General features: G+C 50.1%; 1 protein-coding gene across 1 annotated transcript in view; it reads left to right on the top strand.

Moving 5' to 3' along the window:
* The first annotated feature begins 2,242 nt into the window (after positions 1-2,242).
* Positions 2,243-22,451, top strand: part of KIAA1755 (KIAA1755 ortholog) — a 42,575-nt gene continuing 22,366 nt past the window's right edge. Inside the window, exons 1-4 of the mRNA XM_067708111.1 lie at positions 2,243-2,492; positions 11,714-11,911; positions 15,574-16,912; positions 17,401-17,598. Coding sequence (XP_067564212.1) covers positions 2,490-2,492; positions 11,714-11,911; positions 15,574-16,912; positions 17,401-17,598 — 1,738 coding nt within the window. The 5' untranslated portion in view covers positions 2,243-2,489. The remainder of the gene's footprint in view (positions 2,493-11,713; positions 11,912-15,573; positions 16,913-17,400; positions 17,599-22,451) is intronic.

Raw genomic sequence — 22,451 nt, 5'->3', positions numbered from 1 at the left:
ACTTGTGGTTTATATGCAATTTCAGATCCATTCCCACCCTTCATATGCAACCTAATTTCCTTTTGGATGACCAGCTGTTCCTGATATGTTCAGGGTTAGTGGAACCTTGGGCACATGGCCCAATGAGCATCTCTCTTTTAAGTCTTTGAACCTGTCAAGGAGAGACGCATAGCTTGGGATTCATTGTGGTAGCACAGGAAGGTAGTTTGTTCCATCATTTCTAGAAATGGATAGTCTTGTTCAATTTTGGACTCCACAGTTAACTCCTATCCAACTTTAGGCAAGCTACATAACCTCTCTGTGCCTCAGTTTTTTTTCTTCATCTGCAAAATGAGGACAATAATAGAATCTTCATCATAACTCTGCATTACACACTTAGAGAAGTACCTGACACAAGGAAAGTTCTACTTTGGTGTGTTTGTCTGTCTTGATGTAATTCCATCGGTCATCAAGGGTTTGCAACTCATTCCTGCCAATGAGACTCCTGGAGCCTCTCACTTATCTTGTGTTTTTCAGAGGACGGACCCGAGCCTTCTCACTGATTCTGTGAGCACCCGATACTCCACCAGTCCTTCATTTCTCTGCCTAACTAACTCACAGTCAGTCCTGCTGCCTGCAAACCCAGAACACTAGATGTCATGTCAATTCTGTCTCACTGCAAAGCTGGAAATCTAGAACCTCCAAGTTACGATCCCCCCAACTCCCAGCGGAATTCTGCACCTGACATCGACAAGTCTGTTCTCTCGAAAACTCGGGTCTGGAGTAGTGATACCAAAACCATCCAGACCGGCTCTTGCAGGTTGGAGACGGTTTATTTGATTTCGGAATACATACCATCGACAGATTCCCCCAGGCTGAATGGCACGGTGGAGCTAGTGGGGATTCTTAGTCCCGAATTAACAATGAACAAATGGAGGTCCAGGGATGTGAAGGGACGTGTTAAAAGTTACATAGCAAGATGGAATGGCTCCTAGCTCGGGTTCTATCTGCTAAAAGACTGGTTAACCTGTGTGGGTTGGGAGATGGGCTGTGAATGTTGCTTGGACTCTGAACTTAAACCCTTACTACTGTACTCTGTTTTCAGTTCTTCACTTACTCCCAATTTTTTTTAAGCTTAGTACCACCTCAGGGCCTTTGTACATGCTTTTTTTTTTTTTTTTTTTTTTTGCCTGGAACTCTGATTCTCCTCCCCACCCCTTCCCTCACTCTTCACCTAATTCCTTCCTCCTTTAGATCTAGGCTTCTCTCCTCCTTCCTAGACCACCAGCTCTAGACTGAGGCCCCTACTGTGCCCAGTGCTAACATTTGTCTGTTTCCTTATTAGCAGTTCCCACACTCAGGTATTACTTTTTTCTGTTTTTCTGTTTCTTGACAATCTTCCCCACTAGGTTGTACATTACCTGAGGGCAGGGGCTCTGTCTTGCCCTGGCTCAGTGCTTGGTACAATGTTTGATAAAGTAATGGGTGAATCCGAGTGTCATCCAACCAGAAATAACTTTAGTTACCGTCTAGTTTCCCAGTCTCCCTCCAAAGCTGAGGCCTAGCAGGGAACAATGGCTTGGCCACAATCACACAGCCAGTCACTATTTGAAAGAAACAAGACCAGAACCCACAAACAGCCTCCATCATCTCTAAGCCACGAGTTGGGTGGTCATGGTGGGGTGTAGGTGGGCTTCACAGGGGAAGGGCGTTGGGACATATGCTTACTCCTCGCCACCAAATCTAAGAGGCAGGTAGTATCATCACCATCACCATCATCATCAGCATCTCCATCTTACAGATGAGGAAACTGAGACTTACGAGAGTTCGCGACTTGCTGGAATGGCCCAACGGGCAAATGCATGAGGAAGAGATTCGACCCCTGCTCTGAATCCGAAGTCAGTACGCGCTTCACCCAGTGTCTGGACTGGGCTGGAGCCTCGCTCTGTGAAATGGGCGCTTCCCAGGGATGGGCGGGCTGCGAGACAAGGGAGGCGGGAGCGCGGGGAAGGAGAGAGGAGCAGCGCCGGCTCGAGTTCCCCTTGGCAGCCGCGCGTCCCTGGGCAGGGAGGGGGGCGTCTGGTTCTCATCACACGCCGCGGCGGGTGGGGTGGGGGAAAGGCGCCGGCTCCGAGGGGCGGCCATTGGCCGCCGCCGGGTCCCACGAGGGGAGCAGCCCCCGCCCCGCCCGCCCCGCCCCTGCGGCCGCCCTCGGTGATGGCCCGGCCGGCGCCGCCCGCGGCTCTTCCAGTCTCTCCCTGTCCCCAGTCTCGGTCTCCGCGCGTCTCTCCCGCACCCCTTCTCTCTCTCTCTCACAGTCTCCCCAGCTCCCTTCGGAGATGAGGCAGGGGTCGGCGCCCAGGGCCAGCCCGCTCCGCCCGCTCCAGGGCTAGGCGGGGGGCCGGGGGCTGCACCGGACAGACCGACGCGCGGACCGGACCCAGTGAGCCGTCGCCCAGGAAAGGAGCAGCCGCCGCCGCCGCCGCCGCCACCGCTTGTACCCCGTCACCATGGTAACGCCTGCCAAGGCCTGGACCACCTTGCTCTGTCCCCTTTTGATGGGGCACAGCCCTCGAGGGGATGTCCAGGGCAGACCCCCTACCTTTGACACTGAGACAACCCTCAATTCCTGGCTAGGGGTCTGTGCTTAACTGCCTCCACCAGCAGGGGAAGGGTGGAGGGTGCAGGAATCCATCTCTGGCAACGATGTCCTCGCCATCTGTCCACGCGTGAAGTGGATGGAATAAGATTGGATGTCTGGTAAACTTTGATACGGCCCCATCCCATAGCACAGATCGGAGCTGGAAACCTACCTCTGGGCCTTGGACAAACTTGGGGTGGTGATGCATTTCAGACTTGGGGCTGAGGGTCAGATATGCCCACTGTTGCCACACGAGTTTGGATGGAGTTGGGGGTTAAAGTCCCCTCTCAGCCCAGTCAGGCAGCACAGGGCAAGGAGGGTTAGGGTACAGAGTGGAGAGGAGGGAATTGCTCACCAAAACTTGGGGTGGTGTTGATCCTTTAGACTCAGGGCAACAGTGTCAGATCTGCACATTGGCCCGGCATGAGGTGCTCCCATGGGAATTGGGTGGGGAGGTAGGCCTAGGGGAGGGGGAGGACAGAGGGCAATACCCCACACCGTGTCTTCCTGGGCTGGCACCTCAAGAAGGTCGCGGTGTTGTGTGTTTGTGTTTGTGTCAATATCTGGTAAAAGAAAATGAAAGAAAAGCCTGTTAGCAGGGAATCTCAGCCCAGCTCCAGCCAGGCCGAGGAGCCCCAGGCCGGTTCACAGGAGCAATAGGGATTTGGAAAAGGGCTGTGGGGACAGGTCGTGGCTTTAGCCCCTTGACTGTGATCGACCAGGTTGAATTTGTGTCGGTTGAACTTGTGCACACGCAGAATTCTCTACAGACGTGTTCACACGTACACACAGAGAGCATCCAAACACTCACCCGGCTGACTACACGTGCCCTCTCACACACGAGCCGTGTCCACCTGCTCTCCCAGATCGCTGGAATATGAGCATACGCCTGCATACATACTACAGACATACTACAACACCAGGCTCCTAAATCCGTGTACTGCAGGGCAGGTGTACACACACGTCACTCTTGGAGCTCTTTGGCAGTAATCATCATAAGCTAATGGTTATTCACCTCTCACCACAGGCAAGGCGCTGAGCTGGGCAATTTACACGCGGGAGATCACGTAACTCACACCTGCTCTAACAGTAAACCTGCTGGTGTCTCCACCCAACAGATGGAGACCCAAGGCTCTGGGAACTTAACTGACTGCCCAAGGTCACTCTACCAGGAGGTGGCAGTTAGGACAGCCTGAATTCTGAGCCTGACTCGGCTGTCACGGCCACCCCAGAGCCACCTGCCCCAAGTGGTGTTTGCCAAACTTTGCCTGGCTTCAGACTTAACCCAATTATTAGTTTTCGAATGCAGAAATTCCTCGCTGAACCCCAGACCCCTCAGATCAAGGGTCAGGCACTGGGTGGCTCCTCTCAAAGGGTGAACAATTCTTTTCTGAATGGGAGTGAGACAAGTTTTCCTCCCACCTTTGTCTTTAAATATATTAAAGGTAGTCACCTGCCCATCTCTCTGGCATCACCTCTATACTCCAGCCACTCTGACTTTGGTTCAGAGCCTCTTGTGTTTCGTGCTCCCTCCTGCCACAGGACCTTTGCACATCCTGTTCCTGCTAAGTGGAGCACCTTCCCCTAATGAATTCCTATTCATCCTGTGAATCTCCACCCAAATGTCACCTCCTCAGGAAAGCCTTTCCCGATTCCCCTGACTTTCACTCTAGCATGCTGTATATCTTTCCTTCGTGGTACCCATCAGTTGTAATGTTTGTGGGGCAATTTGATTAACGGCTATTTAGTGTTCTGGGGCAGTCCAAGGTCAGAGCATCTTATGACAGGGATGTAGGGTTTATCCCATCCCACATTTCTGAAGTTTCAGTATCGTCATAACAAATTTTGCATGTCCACTTACTGGATAAGGTATTATAAAAAAATTATAAAATTTACTACTTATTATTTGCTTAATATTTTTCTTTAAATCAACTTACTTTATAAACTGAAAAATATATTTAAATAGGAAATTTTATATCATGACCATGAAAAATCAGTATTCATTGTCATAAATAGAAAGTAACTGTAAAAATATATACAATGAAGGCAAATATATGTTAGAAAATTCTAGCTCGATCAAGTTGGCCATGGATGATTCTAAGCCTGAGGACGATTTTCTTTTTCTTAAAAGGAGTAATAACTAAGTGTCTGAGAGGTGTTCAAGATATACTGGCACTGGGGCTTCCCTGGTGGCGCAGTGGTTGAGAGTCCGCCTGCCGATGCAGGGGACGCGGGTTCATGCCCCGGTCCGGGAAGATCCCACATGCCGCGGAGCGGCTGGGCCAGTGAGCCATGGCCGCTGGGCCTGCGCGTCCAGAGCCTGTGCTCCGCAACGGGAGAGGCCACAACAGTGAGAGGCCCGCGTACCGCAAAAAAAAAAAAAAAGATATACTGGCACTGAACTTTCTCTTTGGTGTCATCAAGAGAACTGGGAGAGAATTGGAGTAACTTTCTTACTGTGATTTCATGTCAAGTTCGTGTCCTCCCCACATCGTCTTGTGGGCCACCTGTGATCCCATCGCATGCTTTGAGAAAAACTGATTGAGTCCAATTCATTTCATTCAACATTGCCGAAGTACTTACCTCATGGTGGTCCCCCAAAGTACCTACTGTGTGCCAGGCCCCGTGTAAGGATCAGGGCCTGGAGATGAGTCAGCCCTGCTCCCTGCCTGGGGGGCTTGCAGTCGCTGGTGAAGGCAGACCATTCACTGAGAATTCTGTGCTGTATGATGGGTAGTGGGAGTCCGTCCCTTTGCCTAGAAGCACATGTATCATGAAAAAGAGATGCGGGTCGAGCAGGGCTCTGAAGGGTGGGAAAGAGCTCACCCAGTCTGGGGAGGGGTGAGTGGGAGTTCAGGCAGTGCTTCCCAAAGTGAGGAACCCACCATGGGTCCCAGGAGGGGAGACTTTTGCTGGCGCTTAGATGAACATTTTTTATATAGCTTTTCATCTTAATGGGTGCTAGGAAGTGATTTAAACAGCACAGTCACGTGATAATAAATACAAATAAATTTAAGTTGAAAATGAAGTGACAAAAAGACTAACATGAAGTAAATAATTAATATTAAGGAAACAATAAATTAGGTTAGGTGAACAGCGAGAAAAACTCATGAATGCAACGCATGGGTCTTTGGGAAGCCCCAAACTACAGTGTTGTGTGTATTAGACGTAGGAAGGGTATGCTGGGTGTAGATTGATGGGCCACTGATGCCAGGCTGAGTTGCTCAGGCAATGGGGAGCCACTCAAGATCGTTGAGCAGTAGAGGGTCACGGTTGGATCTGTGTGTTAGAAAGGCTATTGTTGTGGCCAAAGGGGAGCCTGGCCTGGTGGCAGGGAGCCTGGGGAAGAGGCAGAGGAACTGGGAGTTATGTGGGCAGGTTCATACTCCAGCTCTACCATTTACTTGGGCTCAGTTTCTTAACCTGTAAAATGGGAATAAATATACCCATCCCATAGAGTTGTTGGGAAGATGAAATAAAAGAATGTACAAAAGGTTCTTAGGATAAGGCATGCCACAGAAGCCTTGCTCAGTAAGAAGCAGTTCTAGTAAAATTGTTATTACCCTTATGTGGTTTAGGTGGGGGATGGTGAACCCCAGGGCAGAGGCAAAAGGGATAAGAGGGAAAGGAACAAACACAAAACTAAGGCCCAAAGAGGTGAACTGACTTGCTCAAGGTCACACGGATGATACATAACAAAGCTGGACTTGAATGTGGGTCTTCTAACGCCCACTTGCTTCTCAGTTCACTGCATCTGGGTTGTTTTTCCAGTTTCTGAAAGGTTTTATTAAGGAGCCAGTTCTCACTCATACTTCCACCCACACAAAAAAGGATTTAAAGCAGGAGAAGCCTTAGTTGGATGTGAGCAATAACTTCCTGGCAGCCAGAGCAACAGAACGCTGGGTTTAGACTCTCCAGCCTGGAGAAGTTCAAGAGGAGGCCCCCTGGTAGTTGAGCCTTGTGGTCACAGCTTGACACCCACTGGGCTGCATCTGGCTTACAGATGTGTTTGGTTTGGCCAACCTTTAAAATTTGGGGAGGTTTTACTAAAATTTCAATAGACCTGGCAATGCTGGGCAAAGGCAACTCTTGGCTGGAGCTGATGAGATGCGGTGTGTGCCCCAGGCCCCACCACTCCCTATTGTTTCCCTGACACTGAGGCCGACTGTCAGGGGCCACTGACCAAGGGGCTAGAGGGGTTATTTTCTCACACTTGGACCAACTCCATCTTCCATGTCAACTCTCAGGCCCCTGTAGGCATTTGTATTTGTGGCTGCTGGTTTAGACCCTCCCTGGACCCGAGTAGGGAGATGGATGAGACAGACCTTTGTAAACTTTCTCACCAACGGTGGGTTAACTGATCCCATTTGGGAACCATCCCAGTTCCAAACCTTCCTGAACCTGATTGTACCTTGAATTCTAGAAAGGCCCCACTTGGAAGGGCCCTTAGAGATAGATAAGCCCAATGGTCCCATTTTACAGATGGGGAAACTGAGGCTAAGATAACTCAGTGAGTCAAGGGTGGAATCTCACCTTTCCTAGGCGTTTCTGCCACGGAGGAGAGCAGGGGTTGAAGGTAGTAGCCCTAGGACACTGCCTACCTCAGCTTTTCTCAGTTCTCTCTCTTCCCAAGCTAGGAGGTGTCGATGCTAAGTGATGCTAAAATCTTTGCCTGTTGGAGTAAATGGATAAATCTGGACCTTTAAGAAGAGTTCAGCCTACCTCTCAGAAGGCCCAACTAACAACATCTGGTGAGACCATTTAAAAAGGGAACCAGACTTAAAAACACACACATACAATCACACTTTTATATCCCCACCCCCAATTATAAGAGCCCTACAGTCTGGTAACAGAACGTTTGGAAAATCCAGCAACTATGAGGAAAATTAAAACTGTGACTTATGAGGCCCCCGTCCCTCACAGCCCTCAGGGGTAACTGCAGTTAACACTTTATTTCATGGCCTCTCAGCTTACACACACTTTTTACACAGTGGAGATCACACTGCATGGGAATTTTTTTTTTAATTCCAATGGTCAGAAGAGTAGTTACTGCTGGACTGGGGGCTTGGCCTGGGAGGGGGCTTCTTTCTGGGGTGGTGGAAATCTGGTCTGTCCATCCGGGTAGTGGTTCCAACGGTACATACAGAGGTAAAAATGCATCAACCTATGCACTTCATACTTGTTTATTTTACTTGATAAGACTTAAGATGGCAATAATAATAGAGGCTCATTGCAAAGACATTGATCAGAAATTTACAAACACCTGTACTCCGACTCCTCCCCTGCCCAGACAGGACTGCTGGGAACAGACACTCTTCTGTGCCCTTTGGCACCATACAAGGTTCCTTGGGTCAGTCCAGAAGGTCTGTGAGCATCATATAGGTGCCAGCCCCCTTGGTGGGCTCCATCTCTGGCCCTGAGTCGCAGGGGAGGGGGCTGAAGGGCTTCAGACTGGCTCTGGCCTGTGACACCCACTTCTTTCTCAGCTTCACACCATCTCCTGCCTCAGCTCCTGTCGAGGAACGGTTAAAGGCCCGGCTGGGCTGCGCTCATGGGGGAGGAATGGAAACATGTCGATTAAGTTTCACGGAAATCATTTTGAGGGGCCCACGTCTGGCCGATGGTGTTTGGGTTCCTGTGGTCCTGGGCTGGGCTGCCCGTTTGATTTTGAGTGGAGAGTAGCCAGCTTTCCTCCCTGCAGCCGCCTGGGCCTCGTCACCGTGTGCTTCCCCCAATACTTGGACCGCTTATGAGCCCCTGGGGCTCAGGCCTGTAGCAGGTAATGCTCTGGCCAAGAGCTCGGAGTCCCGTTGACTTGGAATGTTCTTCCTTTTTACTGGCTGCCCCTTATATGGTTACAGTGTGCGGCCAGCTGAGCCAGTGTGCGAAAGCCAAGGCGTTCCAGGCTGCAAGCCTTGGTCTGTGAGAGGTAAACATCATTATTGGGCCCCACTTGAAACAGTGCAGGATAGACAGCTGGGAAGGCCGCCTCCAAGGCTGGTGGCTGGTGGTGTCCCCAAGGCAGACACCCAGGGACAGAGGCAGAGGGTAGACTTGACCCGTCCAGACCTGCGTTGGGATCCTGGCTCTGTCTTTCTCCCCTTCTCTGTGATCTTGGACCAGATAAAGAGTCTTAGTTTCTTTATCTGTAGAATGGGATGTTCCTACTTTGCCCCTAGGATGGTTGTGTGGCCAAGAAAGAGAATGTGAGTAGAGGGGCTGGTGAATAGCAGACACCCCGAAACTGTCATTATTATGGGGGTCACCCTTGTGTCTGGGCTTACCAATGACGGTGCCAGGACCCTCTTTCCTTCAGAATGGGGGCTGTAGACATTCCTTCATTCCTTCATTCATATATTCATTCTATAGATAGCGATGCAGGGCCTACTCGTGCTCAGCTCTGTGTGGGTGCTGGGGACACAGCAGTGACACCAACATTTGTCTAAATGCCCTGGGCCAGCGTCTCCGATTTTACAGCCGCCTGGCATTAGAATCTTTCTGGGATGGAGACAGGCTCTCTTCCTCTCCCTCCAAGTCTTTATTTTATTTCCCTGTCTCCAGGGGCCTCATTTATAAAACGTGATTTTTCTGTTCTAAGTAAGCTCCCTTTATGCCGGATTCTTGTTTATTCTCATCTTCCTTTACATCCTTCAGCGATAGATAGACTCAGAACTTGCAGCCAGTCTGGGGCAACCAGAATGGCTTTCATCAGGCTTTTTTAAGAGTCGAAAATCACAACCCTTGGATCCTAGTACCACACCTGGTTGGGACCCTCTGGCCTTGTCCCACTTGCCTATTTTACAGATGGAAAAGGTGTGGTTCAGAGAGGGACACTTTATTTATCCCTCCACATCACTGAGCACCTATATCGTGCCAGGCACTGAAAACCCTAGAAGAATAGGAGTCCCTGCCGGCTGTGTTAGTTTCCATTGCTGCTGAAATTAATGACCACAAATGTAGTAGCTTACAGCAGAGTGAATGTGTCATCTTGCAGCTCTATAGACCAGCTGTCCAACGTGGGCCTCGCTGGGCTCAAATCAAGGTGCTGATGGGCTGCTTTCTTTTCTTCTTTTTTTTTTTTTTTTAAATTTATTTATTTATTTTTGGTTGCGTTGGGTCTTTGTTTCTGTGCGAGGGCTTTCTCTAGTTGTGGCAAGCGAGGGCCACTCTTCATCGCGGTGCACGGGCCTCTCACTGTCGCGGCCTCTCTTGCTGCGGAGCACAGGCTCCAGACGTGCAGGCTCAGTAGTTGTGGCTCACGGGCCCAGTTGCTCCGCGGCATGTGGGATCTTCCCGGACCAGGGCTCGAACCCGTGTCCGCTGCATCGGCAGGCAGACTCTCAACCACTGCGCCACCAGGGAAGCCCGGGCTGCTTTCTTTTCTGGAGGCTCTCAGTGAGAACCTGTTTGCCTTTCCCAGCTTCCAGGAGTCGCCCACATACCTTGGCTTTGCCTTCGTTTTCAAAGCCAGCAGCATTGCCTCTCTCTGATGCTTCTTCCACAGTCACCTTTCCTTCTGACTCTCACCCCTTCTGCATTCTCTTCTCCTTTTGAGGACACTTGTGATTGGATTGGACTCACTTGGATAATCCAGAATCATCTCCCTACTTTAAGGCCAGCTGACTAGCCACTTTTATTCCATCTGCAACCTTAATTCCTCTTTGCCATGTAAGGTTCCAGAGATTAGGATGTGGGCATTGGGCGGGGGGGAGCATTATTCTGCTTACCACTCCTGTCCTCAGGGAGCCCGGGGTCCACCGAGGGAGACAAAAATCAGCGTGGGATTTGCCATGGGAGCCCAGAAATGAGGACACCTGACCCAGCTAGGGTGGGAGTGGGAGATCAGAGAAAGTCTCCTAGAAGAGACGAGGGGTGACCTGGATCTAGCAGAATGAGGAGTTAGCCTGGTGGGAATGGAAGTAGAAGGCATCCCTGGAGGAAGGAACAGCATGTACAAAGTCCTGGAGGCAAGGGAGGGAACGTGTGTGTCATAGTGGCAGAAGCCTAGGGAGAGCAGTGAGGCTGGAGGTGTGGCCAGGTGCTTTCTGAAGGCAGTGTCAAACCTTTGAGCAGGAGACTGACAAGGCCAGATTTGCATTTGAGAAAGATCACCCTGGGGTCCTGGTGGAGAAATGCTGGAGAGGAGGGAGACTAGAGAAGGGAAAACAGTGAGGAGGTGATTCAGTGGAAGAGGTGATGGGGGCCTGGATCTGGGCGGGGCAGGCGAACGGAGCAGAGAGAGTGGGCTGGTGAGCTGATGGAGGGGAGAAGACTGTTTAGGATGTGGTGAGGGTTGTCTGTGGGCAGGAGAGGCAGGAGGAAGGGGCGGGATGATGGGCAGATTTCTGCTTTAGGAGTCTGACTGGATGGGGAGGCAATCACTAAGGTAGGGATGTGGGGGGAAGGGTAAGCTTAGGAGGGTATTGAGTTAGATTTATGTATGGATGGCCTGTGCCCCGTAAACATCTAGAGGAGGCATCCTGGATGGATGAAGATGGAGCTCGCATCCATCATATCAACGTGTATCAGTTAGTTACTGCTGTGTAATAAACCACCCCAACTGACTGGTATAAAACAGCAATCACTCATTATCACTCATGTGTCTGCATGTGGACTGGGGCTTGTCTCATCTAGGCTGGGCTTTGCTGGTGGCTCAGCTTCAAACTGCAGGTGTGCACGTCTGCAGGTCAGCCAGGTGGCGACATTTGGGGATGCTGACCTCTCCTTTCCCTCTGGCCCTGACCTGGGTGCCTTCCCCTGTTCCTCTACTCCACCTTGGATCAGCGGATGACATTTGAGCAAAGATCTGCAGGAGGTGAGGGAGTGAGGATGTCTTAAGGAGGAGTATTCTAGGCAGAGGGAACAGCCAAAGGCTGCAAAGGCCCTGAGATGGGATTGTGCCTGGTATGTTTGAAGAAAAGGAAAGAAGGCCAATGTGGCTGAAGGGGGTGTGTGAGTGGGAGGGTGTAGCAGCGGAGTTCAGAGTTAGCAGGAGCCTTAGTTATCTGAGGTCAGGAAGGTCAGAGGAAGTGGCCGCTACCCTTATTATTATTGCTACTGTCACTTTTCATCCTCTCCTCCTGTCCCCCACAGGACCCCCCCTCCTTGGATGCCGCCATCCAGCATGCCCTGGCGGGCCTCTATCCCCCTTTTGAGGCCACAGCACCCACCATCCTGGGTCAGGTGTTCCGTCTCCTGGATTCTGACTTCCGGGGCGATGGACTGAACTTCCTCCTGGATTTCCTGATCCCTGCCAAGCGCCTGTGTGAACAAGTGCGCGAAGCAGCCTGTGTAAGTCAGAGGGATGTGGGAGCAGGGGACAAGCTCTCCCAGAAGGCCAGGGGCTGGAGGTGAGCAGAGAAGGAGGTGGGCTGGCGAGTGTGTTGTTGAAGGGCATGAACTGGGGACGTGGGATGGCTTTCAGGTGTCATTACTTTCTCCAAAAAACACTTCAGCCCCACAAATGGACAGGAAGGTCACTTGGCCCTTTACGCTCTGACATCTAGGAGTCAATCACGTTTGCACTTTGACTAACAGGGAGGGAGGCCAGCCTTGTGGGTTCTCTGGCCCCCAGGAACTGGCACTGTGGGCATCACCTGGCTGTATTGGCTGAAGTGCTGCAGCTCCAATGGAAATAGTAGAGAATGTCCTAGACCTTCCCTGGAGCCCTTGTGGCATCAGGACTCTCACTTTCTTCCCTGGAGACTCCTTCAACCCAGATCTCAGGGAGGCCTCTCCTGAGGCAAAGGGAAAAGAAAAGTGTTTTAGGCAGGACTCACTCGCTGCAAATGACAGATCCTTACTCAGACCAGGACAGGGTGATTCGGACCAAGGCCCGAGATGTTCCGCTGATCAAACTCCTCCAGGACTCTTTCTGTCTCTTGTCTCTGCTTCTACTGCTTGCCGGAATCATTCTTACAGGCTAGGTGTTTCCCAAGGCTGGAGCCCAGGGCAGTACTAGGATCAAAATCCTACTCTGGAGAGGAAAATGAACTCCTCCGCATCGGCTGCAGATAGAAAAATCACAAGGAAGGATCCTGATTGGCCAGGCTCGGCTCCTGTGTCCCTGCTTGGACCAATCACTGTGGCAAGAGGAATGGGGTACCAGGATTGGCCAGGCTTGGATCCTGTGTCCATGCTTGGACCAATTATTGCAGCCAGAGGAATGGGATACCAGGATTGGCCACTCTTGAGTCATACGCCTACCTCTAAGCTCAGAGGGTGGAGACTGTTTTAAGAAAGGGTGGGGAGAGGCCTTTGGAGACCAAAGCCTCAGATGCCCACTGCTAGAACTTACCCACACCCTTCACAGAGTTGCTGACTCTGCCCTACTCTTCTGTTATTCAGTGCCCACCCCTACTGCCCCAGCGTCAAGAATCGCTAACAGCATCTTAGGTCCTACTAGCCTTTCCTGAGTTGCTCATGCCTGTCGGGGACCTGGCACATCGGGAGGACAGATAAGCAGAGGGACCGTGTGCGTCATTTCAGTGATAGAAAGAAATTGAATGTAGCAGCTAAAAGTTCAGGCTTAGGAGCCAGAATTAGAGATGGTTGGTACTGGAAGGAAATAGATCATTCATTTAAGCTACTTAGCACAGTGCCTGACACACAGAAATAGCTCCATACACATTTGCTGTTCTTTTAGGAGAAGGAAGAGTCTCACTGAAACATTGCAGCCAATTTCCACATATCCATGTTGACATCATTTAAGCCATATCCTCCCCATCCTTATTTCTTCTCCCTGACAAGCTGTACAACTGCCTGCTTCCTTTATTTGGCCATTAAAACTGCATTTGCACTGCCTCTTTCCCCATTTCTTCTAGGGACAAGGGTCACAACATTTAGATTTCTTTATTTCCAATTATCTTTAACTTTAATCGTAATTATAGGTGAATTCGTGTCGTCTCAGAGCAGGGGGTAGTAGCGTGGGATTCATGTATGCCCTCAGGAGTCAGATGCCCCAAGTTCAAATCCAGTCTCCATCACTATGAAGTTGGGGGATCTATGTCACCTCTCTGAGCTTCAGTTTTCTTATGTAGGAAGTGGGAATGTTAATAACACAGGATGTATGTACCTCACCGAGATGATACACACAGCTTAGCCCAGAGCCTGGCATGAAGTAATTGCTCAGTAGCTGCTGGCTGTTACTTTCCCACTGTCTCCTTTCTCCCTCTGAAATAAGAATGGGCCAGCCTCAAAGTCTGCCTTTATAACCACCAGCACCCAGACAGACAGCCACCATCAATGAGGTCTGGAGGGACTAAGGACAGATACAGCCGACTCCAAATGTGGAAGTCTAGGCACAAGTCCTGCTTTCGCTACTTTTCAGCTGTGTGACCATGAGGCAATTCTTTAGCCTCGGTTTCCTCATCTGTAAAGTTGAGGAACTTTCCTGAACTGCCTGCACCACTGAGTTACTGAGTGTCAAATAAGATGATCGTAACAGTCATTTCTATGGTGCTTTGCTATTTGCAAAATACCTCTGGACTGTTTCGTCTCGTTCACTGAGAAGGTGACGGAAAGGATGTTGTAAACAGCAGAAGGCTATGTGGAAAGGCTGGAGTAACACAGACTCGTGGGGTTTATGGATATGAAACTTCTTGGAGATAGCCGAATCTGCAGTGTAACTGAAATGAACTGGTTTATCAACATGGTAGGTACAAGTATGGTCAGATCACATTATTTCCCCAATTAATAATTCCAGGAAGCACCTGCTTAATTAACAGGAAGTTTAGTGTCACCCCCTGGAGGTCTCCTATATACACATGCAAATTATATGAGATTATCCAGGGCTTATTCAATCTGTAGGAATCAGATCAGACTCTTTTCCAAAAGTCAGGTAGAGAAAGACCTGTTGGCAGTCTGGTGGAGCTGTCGTTTCTGTTGTTGCCACGTGGTGTCACTGTTGAACACTGGGTCTGCACAGCCCTGACAGCCCCCTGGAGAGGCCTCAGGATGACTTGCTGTGTCTACCTGTGTAGAGAATTGCTGGCACCCTCTGTTTAAATTTTTTTATTGTTTAGCCTCACCTGCCGTGTTGTTAACTGCTAATGGGAAATAAATAAATAATAAACAAACAGATAAATATTCTGGGTCTGACTTTCAGACCCAGAAGAGCGGAATGATTTTTCAGGGCCATCCAGCAAGTTCGTGGCAGGGTCAGATTTCCTAACTTCTCACTTAGTAGTGTTTCTACTTCACTCTGTAATCTCTCTACTTTACAAATTAGAGAATGGAATAAAGGCAGTAAGTAACGTTTTTTAAAGATTGAAAATCCTACAGTTTTTCAAAAGGTAAATATTGTCAAAGGGAGAGGGAAATAGTATTTATTGAACGTCTACTTATTGTATGTTATGCATTGTGTTGGTTTTTAAAAAAACATAAATGTATTTATAATCTAACTCGATCCTCATACCAACCCAATAATACCACTATGTATCATTATTCCTATTTGCAAATAGGGAAATTGAGACTCAGAGAAGTTAAGTCATTTGCACAAATTAGTGATTCAGACCTCGGAAGCCACGTCTCCCTGGCCCTAAAGGGGAGGGTTTAGCTTGAGCTGGCTTGAGAGAAGTTTTGATAGGTGGAGAGGAGAAGGGAGCCAGCAGGACGATCCTCGTGGGAAAGGTGCTTGCTAACTGGCGCCTGGCACTCAGAGCTTTTCTCCTTTGGCCCAGTAGGCTAGCAAGTATTTTTAAGGTCAGGGCCAGGACTAAGGTGAGCAAGAGGCGTGGGAGGCACAACATTGAAGGAGGCACTGCCTCTTGGGGCTGTGTGACTTGCAGGATGCTGAGAGTGGAGCCTCCTTGGATGCTGTGTCCTAGGCACCTTTCTTGCCTCACCTGAGTCCCCGACCCGTTCAGGGTTCCTGCTGGGAGAGGGAAGGAAGCAAACCCGTGGGCGGGGTTTTCAGGGCCAGATTCTCTGATGCCAGCCCCTTCTCTTTGCAGACCCCCTACTCACACCACCTCTTCCTGCATGAAGGCTGGCCTCTGTGCCTGCGGGATGAGGTTGTGGTCCACCTGGCATCCCTCAATCCCCTCTTATTGCGCCAAGGTGACTTCTACCTCCAAGTTGAGCCCCGGGAAGAGCAGTCCGTCTGCATCATGATCAAGTGCCTCTCTGTGGACCTCCACACAGTGGACACAAAGCCTGTTCCTGAGTCATCCTACCCTATACTTTTCACCCAAGCCTGGCTGGAGGCCATCAACAGTGACCTTGAGGGCAGTCCCTTACACAACTGCCTGGTAGCTTCAGAAGATGGGATTGCCCCTGTGCCCTGGACCAAAATAACCAGCCCAGAGTTTGTGGATGACAGACCCCAAGCAGTAAATATCCTCTCCCCAGCCTGGAGATCCCTTCAATTAGAAGCACTGGATTTGAACAGCCCCCAAGAGCTGCACCAGGCCAGGTCCCCAGGCAGCCCGGTGCTGCTTGCCCAGAGTTTGGCCAAGGGCAAGGGCAGGACACATGGGGACAAGTATCCAGGACTCATCAAAGTGGAGCAAGCTGGGCCTGGGGAGGTGGGCTTCGGGGTGGACGAAGTGGCCAGCCAGGACTTGGAGGAAGATTATGTGGCTCTCCTGGACTTTTCCCAAGAGAACCGAGGAGGGTCTCCCAGTAAGGAGGTGGAGACATCCAGTGGGTTTCCTTTTGGCGCACAGGAGGAGCTATCTGGAACTAAGGAAATCCCTTTCTCTCAAAGGATACTGCCTCTCTCAGGGGCCAATGGGGGGCCTTCCTTGGAAAAATGGACTTGTGAGAAGCCAGCAAGTTCGGGGGAGAAACCCTGTGTTTGCGACTTGAGGAGAAAGGTTAATCATAAAGTTCCCACCCAAGACTCAGAACACCAGCCCCAAGAGCCCTACCTCAGCGTCCTTGTAAACCCACTGCATGGTGCCTCTGGCCTCGGGCCAGGTGTCTCAGAAGAGTCAGCTCCCTCCAAGACACAGGGACCTCTGGGAGACTCAGAGAATATAGTCCAGCTCAATCCGGGACCAAAACAAGCAACCTCTGCCCAGCTGCGCCCAGCTTCCCCTCCTGCTTCTCCAGCCCCTGCAACCAAGATGGAAGAGAGGACCCAACAGGAAAATGCGAGACTTCCCAAGCCTGTGGCCAGGCCCTGTCAAAACACTTCCCCCACTCCTGGGCTCAAATTCTCTTTCTTAAAGTGGCAGAGGCAAGGCCCTGTGACTCAGGAGAAAGCCTCGTTCCAGCATGACGGGCCCTGGAAAGTCTTGTGTTCACTCTACTCTCCCAAACCCAATCGAGGCAAGTGCTTGGGGAAAGGTAAGTTGCCCACTCACTCAGCTGAACAGGGGAACTGTTCTCTGCATGTGATCAGGTGACAAGGTGGCACAGGCTGTCAGGGGCAGAGACCCACCTGGGCTGGCTCAGTCTCAGGGATTTAGAGCATGGGGTGGCATGTCAAAAGGCTTGAGGTCTCATGGGCCTGGAATTGAGCAAGGTTCTGTGATTGTGTTGAGATGGCCTGAGTCTGCACCCCAGCTTGGCCACGCACTGGCTGGGTGACCTTGATCGAGGACGTAACCTCTCTAAGTCCAGGTCTCCCTGTCTATACAATGGGGATCTCGTCTGCCCCCTCAAGTTGTTTTGAGGGTCAAAGACACACCAGAAGTAAGGAGCTTAGCACAATGCCTGCCCCATAGAAGGAGATCAATATTGTAAGCTGTTACTATTAGAAAGTGAAAAAGAAAACATTTTCCCTGGGAAAATCCATCTTCTGCTTAACACTCTTTGTTGTTTTTTTTCTCCAGCTGGAACAACTCAGACCAAAACATCTGGCCCAGACGCTGACTCAGACCCACTGACCGAGGAAAAGGCTGGCTTCCCAGAAGCTTCTGAAGGCCCTCCAGAAAAAGGCCCCGCTCTGAATGAGGAGCCCCCAGGGCCCGAGCCCAGGTTTGGGGCTCTGAGCATGGACATCTTCCATTCCAGGATAGCATGCCTGCCAGGTCCTCAGGGATTGTAGGGGCAAGTGGAGGTGGAGGGGAGAGAGCTGTGGGGATGGGGAATGGGGCTGGGGTCCCTGAGTACCCTCAGATGCGGGGGGGTATAGGGGAGGCAGGGAAAGTCCTAGAGGCCTGTGTGCTGGATCAAGCCTCCCTGGGACTCAGATTCCATAAGTTTCCAATGAAGGAGATTAAAGCACTTTCTAGCAATCCATCCATCCATCCATCCATCCTTCCATCTTACTTTCAGCGAGGCCGTCAAGGTGGATGTCTTAGGTCAGGTTCCCTAGAAGCAGAGCCTAAGACAGGGATCTGTGAAAAAGTGATTTATTTTACTGAGGGTTGCTCTCAGGGGAAGGGGAGAAGGGAAGCAGGGCAGGGCAAGGGAGGAGCTAAGCCTGCATGTGGCCTGATTCCCCAGGGCGGGGGATGGGGGATGGGGGGCCGGTTCCTGGAGCATGAATTCCATCACAGAGATGGTTCCATCTTAAGGTTCAGGGGCTGACTTTTGTACCCCTGGATCTGTCAGTCATCAACTGTAGCCTGATCCTGGGATGGGGATGCAGGTGAGCCCATGATCCAGTTCAACTGAGGGCAATTCTTCAGACAAGGGGGCATCTCTAAGCCAATTTACAGCCAATAATTACAGTCTCTGGGGGATGGGTGCTCTGGCCTGAGGAAGGGGTCCGGTTGGGCATTAACATCATCCAATACTGAGAGCATTATCACTCCTGTTTAATATTTATTCATCTTTGCAATTAATATTTATTGAGCACCACTGTGTGCCACGCCCTGGGCTTAGCACTGAGGATTCAGCAGGGAACCAAGCCTGCCCTCAGGAAGCCTATATTCTAGTGGTGGAGAAAATTCAACAGGTTATTACAATACAGTGTAAAGAAATTGTGACTGTGGGGCAGTACAGGGGGCTGTGGGAGGACAGATGAGGCCCCTGGCCCAGGCTTGGGGTGGAGGAAGTAATGTGAAGCTCAGTCCTGTAGTATGAGTAGGTGTTATCCATGTAAAGTGGTGGGAATGGTGTTCCAAGCTGAGGGAACAGCATGTGCAAAGTTCTGGCAGCAAGAGAAACCACTGTGCTTTCTGGGAACTGACTGTTCTGCAATTCTCTTTTACTTCATAGACTTCTAAATCTCTGCAGGACACGTCTGTGGGGACATTGCTCTGTCATTTTGAAGCTTTGGGGAGCATCGTCTGTCATCTTCTTGGTCATCGTTGTTGAAGCTCATGCTGTTTATTCCCATATTAATGTACACAGAATCTCATGATCCTTTTAGGGCTGTCATGTTACAGGAGCTCAGGTTTTATACGTCAAAGTCCCTGTTCTTAGAGGCTGGAGACCTTCATTCCAGTTCCAGCTCTACCCCTAGCTCCCTGTGTGACCTTGGAAGAGTCACTTGCCCTCTCTGAGCCTCATGCTCCTCCTTGTGTAAGAGGAGAAGGAGAGGAAGCAGATTGGACTTGACTCGCTGTCACTCTTTCCACAATTACTCTCTTGTAATTTGTTTGGCTTGCAACATATACTGATGGGTCCCAAGTGCCCGAACAGTGCCTGGCACATAGTCGGTGCTCAAAAATATCGGAGTGAATGAACATTCTCCACATGGACGTTCTTTCCATTCCCTTCCTCGACCTCCTCTTCATCAGCGATCTTGTCCTCATTACCCCAGCTACTCCTCCCATGGCCGTCCCCCATAACTCACTGCTCCCTCCCTCATTACTATGTCTCTCTTCCCAGATCGCACATTACCTCAATTTTAATAGCCCTTTTGTCCCCCAGAACTCTCAACCCATTGATCCAACCACCTTTTCACTGTCCCTCCCCACCCTCCATCATGTCCCCACTTCCTCCTTCCCAGCCTGCATTCCATGGTTCATCAATGTGATCACTTCCTTTTAAACACTCTCATCTCCCTTGCCTTTCTCTTCTGCCTTCGTACTTTCCTGGAGAAATCCCAACCTCAGTTAAATCCAACTCTCTGCCTGCTTCCCCCCCTTGCACCTTTACAGCTGAACGAAGCCAGAAAGTCCGCATAACCACACCGACTGGTTGCCCATTTGATTCCTGATCACTGGCCTCCAGTGGGTACCACTGGTGCCCATGGATCCTGTTACTCTTCCAGAGTCTTGAAAGGTGCCCCCACTGTCCTTCCTGAATGATAATTTCACAGCTGCTCCCTCCTCTGACCTTCACCACCATCTCCCTCAGCCTTCTCTCAGTTGATGACCTTCCTTCTTGTTTCACTGAGCAAGTAGAAACAATCAAAAGGAACGTCCACAAACTCCTGCCACCCCATTTAGCTACCTACCTGCATCGGTACCCACCCCCTCAGCATCCTATTCCAGATACAGGGAACAATCCCTCCACTGGTGCACTGCACCTCCCCACCTACTCAAAGACATCCCTCTGGCAAGATTCTCCTCTCTTCTCTATGTAATCACCTTTCCTCCTCTCCATTGGACCATTTCCATCAGCACAGGAGCGTGCCCAGCTTGGAATGACCCATTCTAGGCCCCTATTCTCATCTTTCTTTTACATCAAAACCCCACATAGGAGTTGTCTGTGCTCCATATCTCAGTACTTCCTCTCCTCTTAGTCTCTCTTCAACTCACTCTAATCAGAGTATTTGCTCCACCTTGACATTGGAGCAGGTCTTTTCAAGGTCACCAATGACTTCCATGTTTCTAGATCCAATCGTCAATTCTCAGTCCTCATCATCCTTGACCCATCAGCAGCATTTGACACAGATGACTGCTCCCTCCTTACTGAAAGTCCTTCTCAACTTGTCTTTCAATCTTTACTCTCACCTGGGTTTCTTCCTATTTCACCGGCCACACCTTCTCAGCCTCCTTTGCTGCCTCCTCCTCAGGTCTCAACCTGGAAACATTGGAGGCTCCCCAAAGCTCAGTCCTTGGACCCCTTCTCCTCTACCCCTAGACTCACTTCCTTGGCAATCTCATCCCATCTCACTGGTGAATATTTGTTTTAAGTGTTGTCTCTACACTGATAACCCCCACATTTATTTTTCCAGCCTGGACTCTGCCCATGAACTCCATACTCATCTATCCATCCGTGTACTTGATGTTTCTACTTAGATGTCTAACAGGCATCTCTAACTTAACATGACCAAAGATGGACTCCTGATTTCACACCCCCTGCACCCTTCCCAGCCTTCTAATCTTTCCTAGAACACTAGATCCTGGAGGATTTTCTCTTACACCCTACATCCAATTTGTTAGCAAGTCCTGTCAACTCTTCCATCAAATTATATACAGAATTTGATGACTTCACACCACCCAGGGTCAAACCAGCATAGTTGCTTGCCTATTACAGTAGTATCCTCACTGGTCTCTTTGCTTCCATTGGAGTTTCCTTGTAGCGGAAACAGTCCCCAAAGTCTGTGCTCCAAGATCGAGATCTGCTCCAGGCGAGTCCGTGTGAAGCAGGCATCCCAGGCTCCCTATTAGGATCTTTCCCTCACCTCCTTGCCTCCTTTCTTCTCCTCAGGTCCCTTCAGCTCCAAACTTTCCACAAAGATCTGTTCTCCGGAAAGAGACTAATCAGCACTAAGGTGTGAATGACTGCTCCCATTCTGAGGGTGGGAGTTACATATTCCTTTCCAATTGTGGTCATAGCAAATTACCAGAAACTCAGTGGCTTTAAAAAACACAAATGTAATATCTTACAGCTCTATAGGTTAGAAAGCCCAGATCTCGCTGGGCTGAGATCAAGGTGTCAGTGGACTGTGTTCTTTTCTGGATACTCTAGGGGAGAATCCATACCTTGTCTTTTCCAGCTTTTAGAAGCTGCCTACCTTCCTTGGCTTGTGGTCCCTTCCTTCACCTTCACATCCAGCAACAGCACATCCCTCTGACCCTTCATCTATCTTGATATCTTTCTCGGACTGGCTGAAGCCAGGAAAGGGCCTCTACTTTTAAGGATCATGTGATTCGATTGGGCCCACTTAGATAATCTAGGCCTAGATTATCTCCCCCATCTCAAGGTCCTACCTTAGTGACATCTGCGAAGTCCCTTTGCCAGGTAAGCTAGCACATCCACAGGCTCTGGGGATTCCAGAATGGACATCTCTGGAGCCATGAGTCTGCCAACCACAGGCACAGAGCCTATGCAGAGGGCTTTTCACAAAAAGCCCCTGATGCAGAAGAGAGGGAACAGGGTCCCAGGGGTTGAGACCTCACCCTGAGCTTTCAGTTGCTCTGTACATATCTTTAAAATCTTTGTCTTTAAAATTTCTATACATTATTATAATTCTTATAATTAAGAATTATATTTGCACTTTCATATAAAAATGTATATTTCAATATTTTAAAATTGCTTGCCAGTTAAATTACTAGCATTCCCCCCACCCAAGACTTGGAGGGAGTGCTTTAGAAGGTACAACAAGTTTTTCAGTGCCTTTGGGTAACACCACCCACCACCTCCCAACCTGCTGTCTCCATTTCTTCCTGAGATCATAACCCAATGTGAACAGCGCAGCTTCCAGCCAGGCTCTGAGGTGCTAACGATGGTATTCCTGGCACCAGCTGTCAGACGGGGTAGCATCTGGGGCAAGGGGGCCTTCCAGGTGTAAGCAGATCAGGTGGACAGCTGTCCATCACTGCAGTGCACTCAGACGGCATCTTGCGTGCTCAGCCGGCCCTGGCTGTGTGCAGAGCCCTGTGCCAGGCAGAGCTTGGCGGGGGGACCAGACACTTGAACTGGTCACTGTGTCCCAGTATGGAATGTCCTGAGTGCTTGAACCCTTTGCTACTCTAAGTGTGGTCTGGGGATCAGATACATCAGCATCACGTGGAGCTAGAGAGAGATGAAGAATCTCAGA

The sequence above is a fragment of the Pseudorca crassidens genome, chromosome 15 (assembly GCF_039906515.1).
Source record: "Pseudorca crassidens isolate mPseCra1 chromosome 15, mPseCra1.hap1, whole genome shotgun sequence".
NCBI classification, from domain to species: domain Eukaryota; kingdom Metazoa; phylum Chordata; class Mammalia; order Artiodactyla; family Delphinidae; genus Pseudorca; species Pseudorca crassidens.
Note: the sequence above shows the minus strand (reverse complement) of the source record. Positions and strands in the feature narration are given on the sequence as shown.